The following is a 12791-nucleotide window of genomic DNA, read 5'->3' as shown; positions in this document are numbered from 1 at the left end:
CAACGGCTGCAAACTTTCCCGCTCCCACCAGGGTTCGAAGTCCCTGCTGCCCCGGAAGTGGATTTCCTGACTTCTCGACGGCCATCGTGAGTCCCCAGTGAAGCTGTGGCGAGTGGACCCCACGTGTGACGAGGAACAGCAATACCCGGGGACCGTGCACTATTGTCGAGCGCAATCCCATCACGACGTTCTACAAACTTGTGCTTTGGACCATTTTGTGGCCCAAGCCTCCAGCAGGTTTTACAGAGAAAATCAGAGGCCTACCCCTTCCCAAGTGACCGTGGGCTCCTGTGAAGCATTTCCTGAAGAGGTGTCTTCGCGATCACTTGCCCGTTGGCTAGTGGGTCCCCCGAAGACTTTCTTAGCAACTCAAAGGGCTCCCCTGGTTGCTCCAGGCCTGCCCTCACTCACCCTTGCTGGGTGAGTCCCTCAGACCTTGCTGGTCTGGACAAATTGACTTCCTTCAGTCTACACGAGACTTGCAGTTGCCAAGGCTTGTTGGCTCCAATCCGGTTGCCAACACCGCAGTCAGCTGCAGACGTCATGGGATACTCCGAATCCAGCTGCTGGTCATCAACGATCCTTCCTGGACCTCGTGAGCGAAGAGTCAAAACACCATCGACGACCTGAAATCACCCGACAGCTGTGGTAATCCATCTTCCTGGCCACCGGTCACTGACAAGTGACTTTGAACACTGTCCCTTCAATTTTCAGGTCTTCTGCATCTTGAATCCACCCTTGGATTCCACCGGACACTTCTTCAGTCGACGCAAGCAGCAAGTCTTCTTTGGTCTCCATAGAAAACAGCGACGCGACCCGACACCAAAAGACACCTATGCACCCGGCTTCCCTGGGTGAGGTAACTCGTGCACTCCGGTGCCCTAGTGTGTGTTGGCCCTCGAAGTACTTACCTTGTAAGTGGCGTGCTTGTAGACTTCCTCGAAGTAGCCTAAACCTTTAAAAATCAAACCGCGACTTGCTCCATTGTAATCAATAGGGAACCCGCGGCTGTGTTCACACACTGCACGCGTCTCCCGTGGGCCTGTTACTTACCTGCTAACACTGCAGTAGTGAAGCCCCAGCGATTCCCCAGGCCTTGTCATTTTGCAAGTCGACATTCTTATACCATTTTTTTAGTATATGGTCTGGTATGTCCCTAGGGCTCCAGCCATATTTGTGCTTAATTTATTGTGAAACGTTGACATTGGAATGTGTATCTGGCCTCTAATCTCATTAAGAGATTAGTAGACTGTGTCTAGTAATAAATACATATATATTTGATATATATACCTGTGTGGTGTCCTTTCATTTGGTAATTCAAGAGATTATAAGGTAAAACAAGATGCTTTACATTCCTCTGAGACTTAGCCTGAAGGCTGCTCTCCACAGCTACCACTAGGATAGCTTCCTTTAGAAGGTTGTCTTAAACCTATCTACCATAAGAGTCGAATTGGACTGGTGCAAGTGGCCACTATAACTAGCGACTAGCATATGCCAGGCCAACTTCTCACACCGGTGTTCCATCTGAACAAACCACGAGAATAAATGATTTGCAGTATGGTAATCCTCAAAATGCTCTATTAGCAGGAATTATTGTATTGCTTTGCCAACTGTATTTTCTACATATTTGTAATTTTAATATGGTGTACCTGATGGATGCCTAGTGGGAAATCTTATGAACCGTTACAACAAACAAATGATGGACGGAATACTGACAATGCAGACATTCTCCCCCAGTCAAGAGATCTGGGTTAAATCCATCGTTCTTTTGCCCACTACACCACCCCAGTTTAGACATGGCCATATGCAAATCAGTCTTGACCCTGTGCCTCATGGGAACAGTCCAGCCCGAACTGCCAAGCCATGTCTTCCCTGGACCGGAATCAAGCATCCTAGGACCGGTTTCTGGCTATCAGCCGTCATCAGCCAGGATAGCTTGACTCCAGTGGCGTAGTGAGCACGGGTCCCACGTCTGGGAATACCCATCCCACTTAGGGCGAAAAGCGTTACAACAAACAAATGATGGACGGAATACTGACAATGCAGACATTCTCCCCCAGTCAAGAGATCTGGGTTAAATCCATCGTTCTTTTGCCCACTACACCACCCCAGTTTAGACATGGCCATATGCAAATCAGTCTTGACCCTGTGCCTCATGGGAACAGTCCAGCCCGAACTGCCAAGCCATGTCTTCCCTGGACCGGAATCAAGCATCCTAGGACCGGTTTCTGGCTATCAGCCGTCATCAGCCAGGATAGCTTGACTCCAGTGGCGTAGTGAGCACGGGTCCCACGTCTGGGAATACCCATCCCACTTAGGGCGAAAAGCGTTACAACAAACAAATGATGGACGGAATACTGACAATGCAGACATTCTCCCCCAGTCAAGAGATCTGGGTTAAATCCATCGTTCTTTTGCCCACTACACCACCCCAGTTTAGACATGGCCATATGCAAATCAGTCTTGACCCTGTGCCTCATGGGAACAGTCCAGCCCGAACTGCCAAGCCATGTCTTCCCTGGACCGGAATCAAGCATCCTAGGACCGGTTTCTGGCTATCAGCCGTCATCAGCCAGGATAGCTTGACTCCAGTGGCGTAGTGAGCACGGGTCCCACGTCTGGGAATACCCATCCCACTTAGGGCGAAAAGCGTTACAACAAACAAATGATGGACGGAATACTGACAATGCAGACATTCTCCCCCAGTCAAGAGATCTGGGTTAAATCCATCGTTCTTTTGCCCACTACACCACCCCAGTTTAGACATGGCCATATGCAAATCAGTCTTGACCCTGTGCCTCATGGGAACAGTCCAGCCCGAACTGCCAAGCCATGTCTTCCCTGGACCGGAATCAAGCATCCTAGGACCGGTTTCTGGCTATCAGCCGTCATCAGCCAGGATAGCTTGACTCCAGTGGCGTAGTGAGCACGGGTCCCACGTCTGGGAATACCCATCCCACTTAGGGCGAAAAGCGTTACAACAAACAAATGATGGACGGAATACTGACAATGCAGACATTCTCCCCCAGTCAAGAGATCTGGGTTAAATCCATCGTTCTTTTGCCCACTACACCACCCCAGTTTAGACATGGCCATATGCAAATCAGTCTTGACCCTGTGCCTCATGGGAACAGTCCAGCCCGAACTGCCAAGCCATGTCTTCCCTGGACCGGAATCAAGCATCCTAGGACCGGTTTCTGGCTATCAGCCGTCATCAGCCAGGATAGCTTGACTCCAGTGGCGTAGTGAGCACGGGTCCCACGTCTGGGAATACCCATCCCACTTAGGGCGAAAAGCGTTACAACAAACAAATGATGGACGGAATACTGACAATGCAGACATTCTCCCCCAGTCAAGAGATCTGGGTTAAATCCATCGTTCTTTTGCCCACTACACCACCCCAGTTTAGACATGGCCATATGCAAATCAGTCTTGACCCTGTGCCTCATGGGAACAGTCCAGCCCGAACTGCCAAGCCATGTCTTCCCTGGACCGGAATCAAGCATCCTAGGACCGGTTTCTGGCTATCAGCCGTCATCAGCCAGGATAGCTTGACTCCAGTGGCGTAGTGAGCACGGGTCCCACGTCTGGGAATACCCATCCCACTTAGGGCGAAAAGCGTTACAACAAACAAATGATGGACGGAATACTGACAATGCAGACATTCTCCCCCAGTCAAGAGATCTGGGTTAAATCCATCGTTCTTTTGCCCACTACACCACCCCAGTTTAGACATGGCCATATGCAAATCAGTCTTGACCCTGTGCCTCATGGGAACAGTCCAGCCCGAACTGCCAAGCCATGTCTTCCCTGGACCGGAATCAAGCATCCTAGGACCGGTTTCTGGCTATCAGCCGTCATCAGCCAGGATAGCTTGACTCCAGTGGCGTAGTGAGCACGGGTCCCACGTCTGGGAATACCCATCCCACTTAGGGCGAAAAGCGTTACAACAAACAAATGATGGACGGAATACTGACAATGCAGACATTCTCCCCCAGTCAAGAGATCTGGGTTAAATCCATCGTTCTTTTGCCCACTACACCACCCCAGTTTAGACATGGCCATATGCAAATCAGTCTTGACCCTGTGCCTCATGGGAACAGTCCAGCCCGAACTGCCAAGCCATGTCTTCCCTGGACCGGAATCAAGCATCCTAGGACCGGTTTCTGGCTATCAGCCGTCATCAGCCAGGATAGCTTGACTCCAGTGGCGTAGTGAGCACGGGTCCCACGTCTGGGAATACCCATCCCACTTAGGGCGAAAAGCGTTACAACAAACAAATGATGGACGGAATACTGACAATGCAGACATTCTCCCCCAGTCAAGAGATCTGGGTTAAATCCATCGTTCTTTTGCCCACTACACCACCCCAGTTTAGACATGGCCATATGCAAATCAGTCTTGACCCTGTGCCTCATGGGAACAGTCCAGCCCGAACTGCCAAGCCATGTCTTCCCTGGACCGGAATCAAGCATCCTAGGACCGGTTTCTGGCTATCAGCCGTCATCAGCCAGGATAGCTTGACTCCAGTGGCGTAGTGAGCACGGGTCCCACGTCTGGGAATACCCATCCCACTTAGGGCGAAAAGCGTTACAACAAACAAATGATGGACGGAATACTGACAATGCAGACATTCTCCCCCAGTCAAGAGATCTGGGTTAAATCCATCGTTCTTTTGCCCACTACACCACCCCAGTTTAGACATGGCCATATGCAAATCAGTCTTGACCCTGTGCCTCATGGGAACAGTCCAGCCCGAACTGCCAAGCCATGTCTTCCCTGGACCGGAATCAAGCATCCTAGGACCGGTTTCTGGCTATCAGCCGTCATCAGCCAGGATAGCTTGACTCCAGTGGCGTAGTGAGCACGGGTCCCACGTCTGGGAATACCCATCCCACTTAGGGCGAAAAGCGTTACAACAAACAAATGATGGACGGAATACTGACAATGCAGACATTCTCCCCCAGTCAAGAGATCTGGGTTAAATCCATCGTTCTTTTGCCCACTACACCACCCCAGTTTAGACATGGCCATATGCAAATCAGTCTTGACCCTGTGCCTCATGGGAACAGTCCAGCCCGAACTGCCAAGCCATGTCTTCCCTGGACCGGAATCAAGCATCCTAGGACCGGTTTCTGGCTATCAGCCGTCATCAGCCAGGATAGCTTGACTCCAGTGGCGTAGTGAGCACGGGTCCCACGTCTGGGAATACCCATCCCACTTAGGGCGAAAAGCGTTACAACAAACAAATGATGGACGGAATACTGACAATGCAGACATTCTCCCCCAGTCAAGAGATCTGGGTTAAATCCATCGTTCTTTTGCCCACTACACCACCCCAGTTTAGACATGGCCATATGCAAATCAGTCTTGACCCTGTGCCTCATGGGAACAGTCCAGCCCGAACTGCCAAGCCATGTCTTCCCTGGACCGGAATCAAGCATCCTAGGACCGGTTTCTGGCTATCAGCCGTCATCAGCCAGGATAGCTTGACTCCAGTGGCGTAGTGAGCACGGGTCCCACGTCTGGGAATACCCATCCCACTTAGGGCGAAAAGCGTTACAACAAACAAATGATGGACGGAATACTGACAATGCAGACATTCTCCCCCAGTCAAGAGATCTGGGTTAAATCCATCGTTCTTTTGCCCACTACACCACCCCAGTTTAGACATGGCCATATGCAAATCAGTCTTGACCCTGTGCCTCATGGGAACAGTCCAGCCCGAACTGCCAAGCCATGTCTTCCCTGGACCGGAATCAAGCATCCTAGGACCGGTTTCTGGCTATCAGCCGTCATCAGCCAGGATAGCTTGACTCCAGTGGCGTAGTGAGCACGGGTCCCACGTCTGGGAATACCCATCCCACTTAGGGCAAAAGCGTTACAATCTTATGAACCAACACAGTAGGTCTGAGTTGCTTATGGTGACAAACCAATGATAAAGGTTATAGGCTTAATGTTTATAGTTAAACATTACAATAAAGGAAGTAAGCCTGACATACTGATTGTTAAAAGCATATGTTAAAGTCAGTGGGAATTTAAGGGTAGATTGTTATTACTTTGTATTAAGGCCTACAGATAGGCATTTTGTTACGTGGCCTTGCACAGATTATCATAGTAGGCAAGCAATTTGGTGCTGATTACTTCCTCTAAAAAGGTATAGAAGACATGCACTGTTAAAATTCTTGTTAGCCCTCCTTAGAAAGAAAAACATTTTGCTTTGCCAACTGTAATTCCGTACACTATTTTAATTGTATTGCCTGTTTTCCTGATGGGTTCCTTGTGGGTAAGCTTATGTTCAGTTTAGAAGGTCTCAATTGCTTACGGTGTTGATCCATTAATGACAGTTAAATGTCTGATTTAGTAGAAAAACTATTTCTGTTGCCATAGATCTGATATGTTTATTATGAAAAGATGTGATAAATACATTAAGCTTGACATGTTGATTGTCAAATCCATATGTTAAAAGCAATAGGCATTGAAGAGTGGATGTTATTTATCTGTATTAAAGCCCATAGGTTTGTATTTTGTTACACAAAATGTCAAATTGCTTTGTAGTGAATGATTTTGGTGTTAGTTACAGCCCCTGACAAAACCTTGGGGGAGAAGATTTACATTGTAATCATTCTTACTAGAATCTCCTGGATGCCTGTCAGGATCTTGCTTGTAACAAAAAAACATTAAAAAATGCATAGATGCATGTATATAAATATATACCTTATAGATACAGCAGAGGGCCTTTGGGTCACTGTGTTCTGCCAATGGAATGTCTGAGTGTCATCTACACTCTGCTTCCATCCATCACAGCGAATTGCATTGGGTAATGGTGCAGTATACAGCAGTCATTGGCTTCTCTGGCCTGGGAGTTATGAATTTTCTAATCACGTATGTATAGCCGCCTGAGAATGAATGAGCTTCAGTATCATGGCTGGTTGGACCGCAAATGATGTTATTTGATTGCTTCTGAAGAGGATGGTATAGCTTTCCACACACTGCTAATGGTTTGATTGTTTGCCACTCCTTTGATCTGCAGGGGACCTCATTCCACGTGGCCACTTCCACTATAGCAGGTGATCATAGTGGAATGCTGTTGTCCATAGTGTATAACTGTTTTGCCATTGCAAGATGGCCAACATGTTGGCTCCAAATGTGGCAACCATGCTTGAACTTTTAAACAGTAGACTATTTACAATACCTTTGCAAGACAGACAAATGTATCGATCTGCCTCAAATTGGTCATCGACCAATACCAGTTCTGCTATACACAGATGATGCGGTGCTTATTGCCCGCACTCCCATGGCCCTGCAGCACCTTTTAGATAATTTTGTTCATTTTATGGAGGATTTGGGGTTATTAATTAATATAAGCAAAACTTACATTTTGAAAGCAGGTCGAAAGTCGTATAAAGGGCGCAACAATTTTATAGGAGACACGATTTTACCACAGGCACCTTTTTGTACTTAGGAATTTTATTTGATGGGCAAGGGAATTGGAGAAGCGCAGTAAAATCGAGAAGGATGCAGTTTCATGGATCAGTTATGGGCCTGTGTAACTTCTCAAGAAAACTTGGATGTAAACATCCCAAATAAATGTTGACCATTTATAATACCAAATGTATGTCAACTGCGATGTATGGCTCTGACCTGTGGGGACATGCAAATGTGGATTCATTGCAGTCGTTAGAAAATGGGTTTTCAAAAAATCTTCTTGGGCTCCCAAACAGTAGTTCTAATTTTGTGAGCCATGCGGAATTAGGAGTAACCTATGTAGCAGATCTGTTAAGGGTACAGCCTGTTCTTCCCTGGCACAAGTTATGGACATCGGACTGTATGGACTTCAATCGCGCAATTGTACAGGATTGTTGTGGTTCTGAGCATGCTTTGAAAATACAGTGGCTAAAATACATTAAGAACTTTATGATGGACATTGACCACCCAGAATTCTATGACAACCCTGAATCCTTGAAGCATATTATGAGGAATGTTTTAAAAACAGAATGTTTAAATAACCTAGAGGAAGCAAGATTGTTGGTGGAAGTGGTCAAGCCAACTGTACAGCATGATCAAATGATTTTGACCAGTTTTTCGATGCAACCATATCTATTTAATGTTTTAAATGCTCAAAACAGGTTTGTTTTGATGCGTTTTAGGCTAGATATCTTTCATCACTTGACAAGCTTTCCCAATTTTAGCAATTGGTCACGTCAATTAATAAGTTGCCCTTGTGATAAGATGTCCAACCAATCGACCATCCATGTTTTGTTTTTTTGCAAATTTTACACTGAATGAAGAATCACTTTTATTAAGCCCCTATTGAAATCTCAAAATTTTAGACAGTGCAGACCGGCGTACTTATTTCAACAACTTCTCCCAAATCTGTTTATATGTGTTGTATTAGCAAGGTATCTGAGAGCTGTGATTATTAGAAGAAACACATTAACTGAAATATGTTGATCCCTGTCTGTTTTTATGGTATCTGTTTTTAAATTGTGATTAATATTTTTTGTTCTATTACTGAACTGCATACTTTTATGATTCTTTTCCTTGAAACAAATAAAAATGATATGACTATGATATACTTTTCTTTTCTTTCTGTTAACCATTTGATTACCTGGCTGCTATTGAATTAAAGGCAAGAAAGAAAAGCATAATACTCTCCTCCATGTCTTTAATAAAATTCGGACTTTCCTACATGTTTATTTTAAAAATCCACATTTTCCACCGCCTGTTGGGCAAGAAAATGTGGAGCAGTGTGCCCCCTGCTGTCCAACCAAGCCCCAAAGGTATTTGTAGGTGTCCACGTCTTTAATCACACTCCCCTGGTTAAACTCCTTCCCTCTGCTTTTGAGTCTGCGGATAATAATTACCACCTCTTTTTTGTGCCGCTGATCTTTAGGTTATTGGCCTTGCAGAAGGTGGATAGAGCCATATTAATTAGGGGGATAATCCACCCCTTTGATTTTTCTCCTCGTATTCCTCCCATCTCCCAAGTTTAGGGTTTTGCACCCACAGGCTTCCCATAATACTTTTTGTATTGGAAGTTTACGACTTGCGGTTTTCAAACCACTTGCATAATGTACTGGCAGCTGGAATAAAGTTGTTTAAGGTTGGTAGCGATTCAGCTTTTTGCGTTTCAAGAACTGCTTAGCCCAGTTCACAAATCCTGAACACACAGATCAGAAAAGCAGTTTCAAAGCCAATAACATTTGGGTTTTTGTTGGAAAATAAATGTAGTTTGCAAACTTAAGAGTCTAGGTTTCAATAAAATAAACCCTTATAAAAGTCTTTTAGCCATTAGTAAACATTTAGGGGTCTATTAGGGTGGCGGGTGGGTGGCTGCCGCTGGGCCGGCGGTGGTAAACGCCGGACCGGTGGCAGACATCCGCCCGCGATTGCATCCCGGAAAACCGCCTGTCCCATTAGCATGGCGGTGACGACTGCGGCGGTGAGAATCTCCGCCCGCCACTTTTCCGCCGATACCAGTCCGCACGCATGCCTAGCGGGCGGAACTGGACTGCCACAATGATGCTGGTGCAGGGCCAGGCTCCGCCGGCATGATTATGATGCCGGCAGAAGCCAGCCTTTCGACATCGGTGGAACTGTCATGGAAAGGCATGCAGAGAATATCTCCGGGGGCCCATTGCAGGCCCCAAATGTGTTGGGTGTGTGTGGGTGCACTGGGGGGTACCCATGGTACCCCCCTACATGTCCCTGTACCAGTTGGCAGGCACTGTGCAGTGCCTGCCACGCAGTGCAGTGACATGCATGGCATGCTCCTTTTCACACCGCGGCGGTGCTGCTGGCAGCAGCGACTGCCGCAATGATAATCGCCAGAATCCGACTGCCGCGGTCGGATTTCGACTGCGGAGCATCCTAATTGGACCGGCGGTTATGCCGCGGTCCTTGCAGGCAGTCTTTTCCCGCTACCATGGCGGTCGGGGAGATTTCCCGACCGCAATCCTAATAGGCCCCTTAATTTTCACTAAACAGATCTACACCAGGGCTCACAAACAGGATCCATTCTGGCCCAAGTTCATGGCAAGTTTTTTCAGTCAATCCTATCAGCATTCTTTAATTTAGTGGTCAGGAAAGAAATTCTACTGGATTTTGAATAGGACTTTTGAAACCACCTGATCTTTGTAACTTCATGCTCTTAGCCAAGGTGCAAATAAAAAAGATAATACAGAAGTCATCCCATCTAAGACATTTTTTATAAAGGTTTAATGCCAAATTCTCAAATAGAGTGAATGTTATTAGCGAATTAATGTTTTCCGATGGTCTAATCAATTTAAGTCTATTCAGGGCTATTATGGAAGACTCTGTAACACGCATGTGTATAATCATCAAATTTAAACATCCCTGTTCTAGCGTAAGTTAAAACAACATACTCAGGGCAATGTCCATGTTGGAGGAAGCGGGTTAAAGTCTTACCGTTCTGCCCTGGTCGGTAGATAGGTTTGTCAGTCTGCACCAAAATCCCATTGTTGATTTGCCGGATCAAGACATTCTTGCTCTCAGTGAAGTTGACGCCAGGCCCTAGAATAGATACCTTGATTGTGGCCACTTCCTGGATGCCCCCTTTTGGAGCAGGGACCTGTATGGCAAGAAAGCAGAGGGTGGTATGAGAAACGTCCACAAGAATAATATCATCCCAAAAAAGTGGTCTGGTCAACAGCACACAGAACAAGGAGGCTGAGATTTCACTAGCAGGGCACAGATAGTATTACCAGAAGAATCCATGCTACAGGATACATCCTGTCCCTTTCCTAAATAATCATTTAAGTCTCATGTATCCCTTCAGGTGGACCTACCGGAGTACCAGAAACAGATGCTTGGGAACAGAAAGCCCCAAAAAGGGCAATGGAGCATTCTGGTCACCAAGTGTATTGGTATTGCCTGGAGCTTCTGCGCAGCTCCCATTCCAATGATCTGTTTGGTAGTAAAGATGAGATAATGGGAAGCACTTTTTTGGAAGGAAGGTTTTGGAAATGATTAACGGTGGTGCTCCTGATAAACCTAATTTAGTCTTTGGAGATCTCTCAGTTGCCCTGCAGGATGTTTAGGCTGTGTCACTATACCCCACCTGGCACCAGGCACAGGCTTGGCTTCTGGGAGTTGCGTTCCTGAGCTCTTCGCACAGGAAATGATGAGCGTAGCATGGACCCTAAAACACGAACACGAGTGCAGGGGCAAGTAGTGTAACTACAGAGGTCCCTATGGTAAATCACAGTTGCAAAGAACTACTGCATCCTTTCATGCAGTAATGGTGCCAGAGAGGGCTGTGGAGTGATGACAAGCAAAGAGGTTGGAAGGGGGATGCAGGAGAGAGAATTCCCGACAAGCTGCCCTGATGAGTAATCATGACCCTCTGATATTTAATGAAGGTGCTGTGGAAACTAGCTGCAATGGCTGTTAGCATCAGCTGAAGTCATTTTGTTTTTGGCAGCCATTTTAGTTAGCCATGTGCTCGCCATGTGCTTTCTCTCTCTTCACTATTGCATGCCCTTGTATTCTGCTTGTGTCATCAGTTAGTTAACTCCTTCAGCCCTGAGCCAGAGCACTGCACATGCTCAGAAAGACCTGTAGCTACCAGAATGCACCTGCTCTTAGAGAACTGTCAGGCTATTTTAACTAATGTCAGCAATATTGTAACCCCTCCCACTCTGTTGACTAAGCGATTCTTATGTATCCTTATATGTCACTAGCTATTCATGTGCCCACTTGTACTGCCTCTTTTTGAGTCTCCCTGCATGCTCAGCGGTAAATACAGTATAAAAGACCCATGATCTCTGTACTACTTGAGCTGCCTCATTACAGCGGTCTGAGGGTTCCGTATTGACGCAGTCTCCCTCATGTGAGGTTAATAAACTTGTTATTTTGATATTCCAGCTTCCGTGCCAATCTCTTCTTTGTTGGTTTAAGGACTGGTGCATCAGTGAACCCCTAAAAAGTTTTTTTTCTACAGTGCTGCAGTGAGAACTGGTTCCCATGGAGATTCTAGAGAGCTGAAAGTAAACATCAGGAAATATACTAAGGGCTGAGTGGGTTAGCTCATTGAGAACCTCCTAAGAGAAGTCCTGTTGCCCCCTAAGGAAAACAAAAATAAAATCACAGGCAAGTTAACAACACTGTTCACTCCAGGGTCTCCCTTCCAGCATTAAAAAGGTTCCACACTGGAGATGGTGAATTCAATTGAGGTGACCCTGATCAAAAGAAGTTTATTTTAATGTACAATCTAATGGAGCTGCTCCCTTCTGCACAGCAAATCAATTAGAAGGTCACTTTGAAGAAGTTCTTGTTAATGGAAATAGAGGCAAAGGTCAGAAGAAGCGATAAAGATATTCTTGGTCTGGGAGACCTGGTCAGCTATGGAAACACAAAGAAGACCTGCTCCAAAATGCAACCTCTAAGAACTACGATTTCTTTAATTTGGCTGTTAGTAGCATTGCGGAGATTTTTAAGACAAGGCAGTCGGGGCATGCTAAAGCGTGAACATTGAGGTCATGTCATTCCCCACTGAGATGGGTGTGATTCTGCAGAACTTGGAGGACACCAGAGAGGACACCAAAGAAGTATATAATAGGCATGATACCTTAGCAAATGTGTGACTAAAAGATCGTCTGGCCTTTAAATATCTGTGATGTTATGGACAACTCCATTTCACATGTACTCACAGGACACTACCCTGTGTTGAATCCTCAAAGAGATCGTAAGTCATGGGAAAACTGCGCAGATGCACAAGTAGTAGTACGCATGTGTACATTAATATATGATAGACACATGATATAAGG

The 12791-nt window shown here is 46.2% G+C and overlaps 1 protein-coding gene across 1 annotated transcript in view; it reads right to left on the bottom strand.

Moving 5' to 3' along the window:
• The window catches only part of LOC146812810 (alpha-2-macroglobulin-like protein 1), a 630734-nt gene that overhangs the window by 583488 nt on the left and 34455 nt on the right, over positions 1–12791 (bottom strand). The window contains exon 4 of the mRNA XM_085615203.1: positions 10432–10594. Coding sequence (XP_085471329.1) covers positions 10432–10594 — 163 coding nt within the window. The remainder of the gene's footprint in view (positions 1–10431; positions 10595–12791) is intronic.

The sequence above is a fragment of the Triturus cristatus genome, chromosome 7 (assembly GCF_964204655.1).
Source record: "Triturus cristatus chromosome 7, aTriCri1.1, whole genome shotgun sequence".
Classification (NCBI taxonomy): domain Eukaryota; kingdom Metazoa; phylum Chordata; class Amphibia; order Caudata; family Salamandridae; genus Triturus; species Triturus cristatus.
Note: the sequence above shows the minus strand (reverse complement) of the source record. Positions and strands in the feature narration are given on the sequence as shown.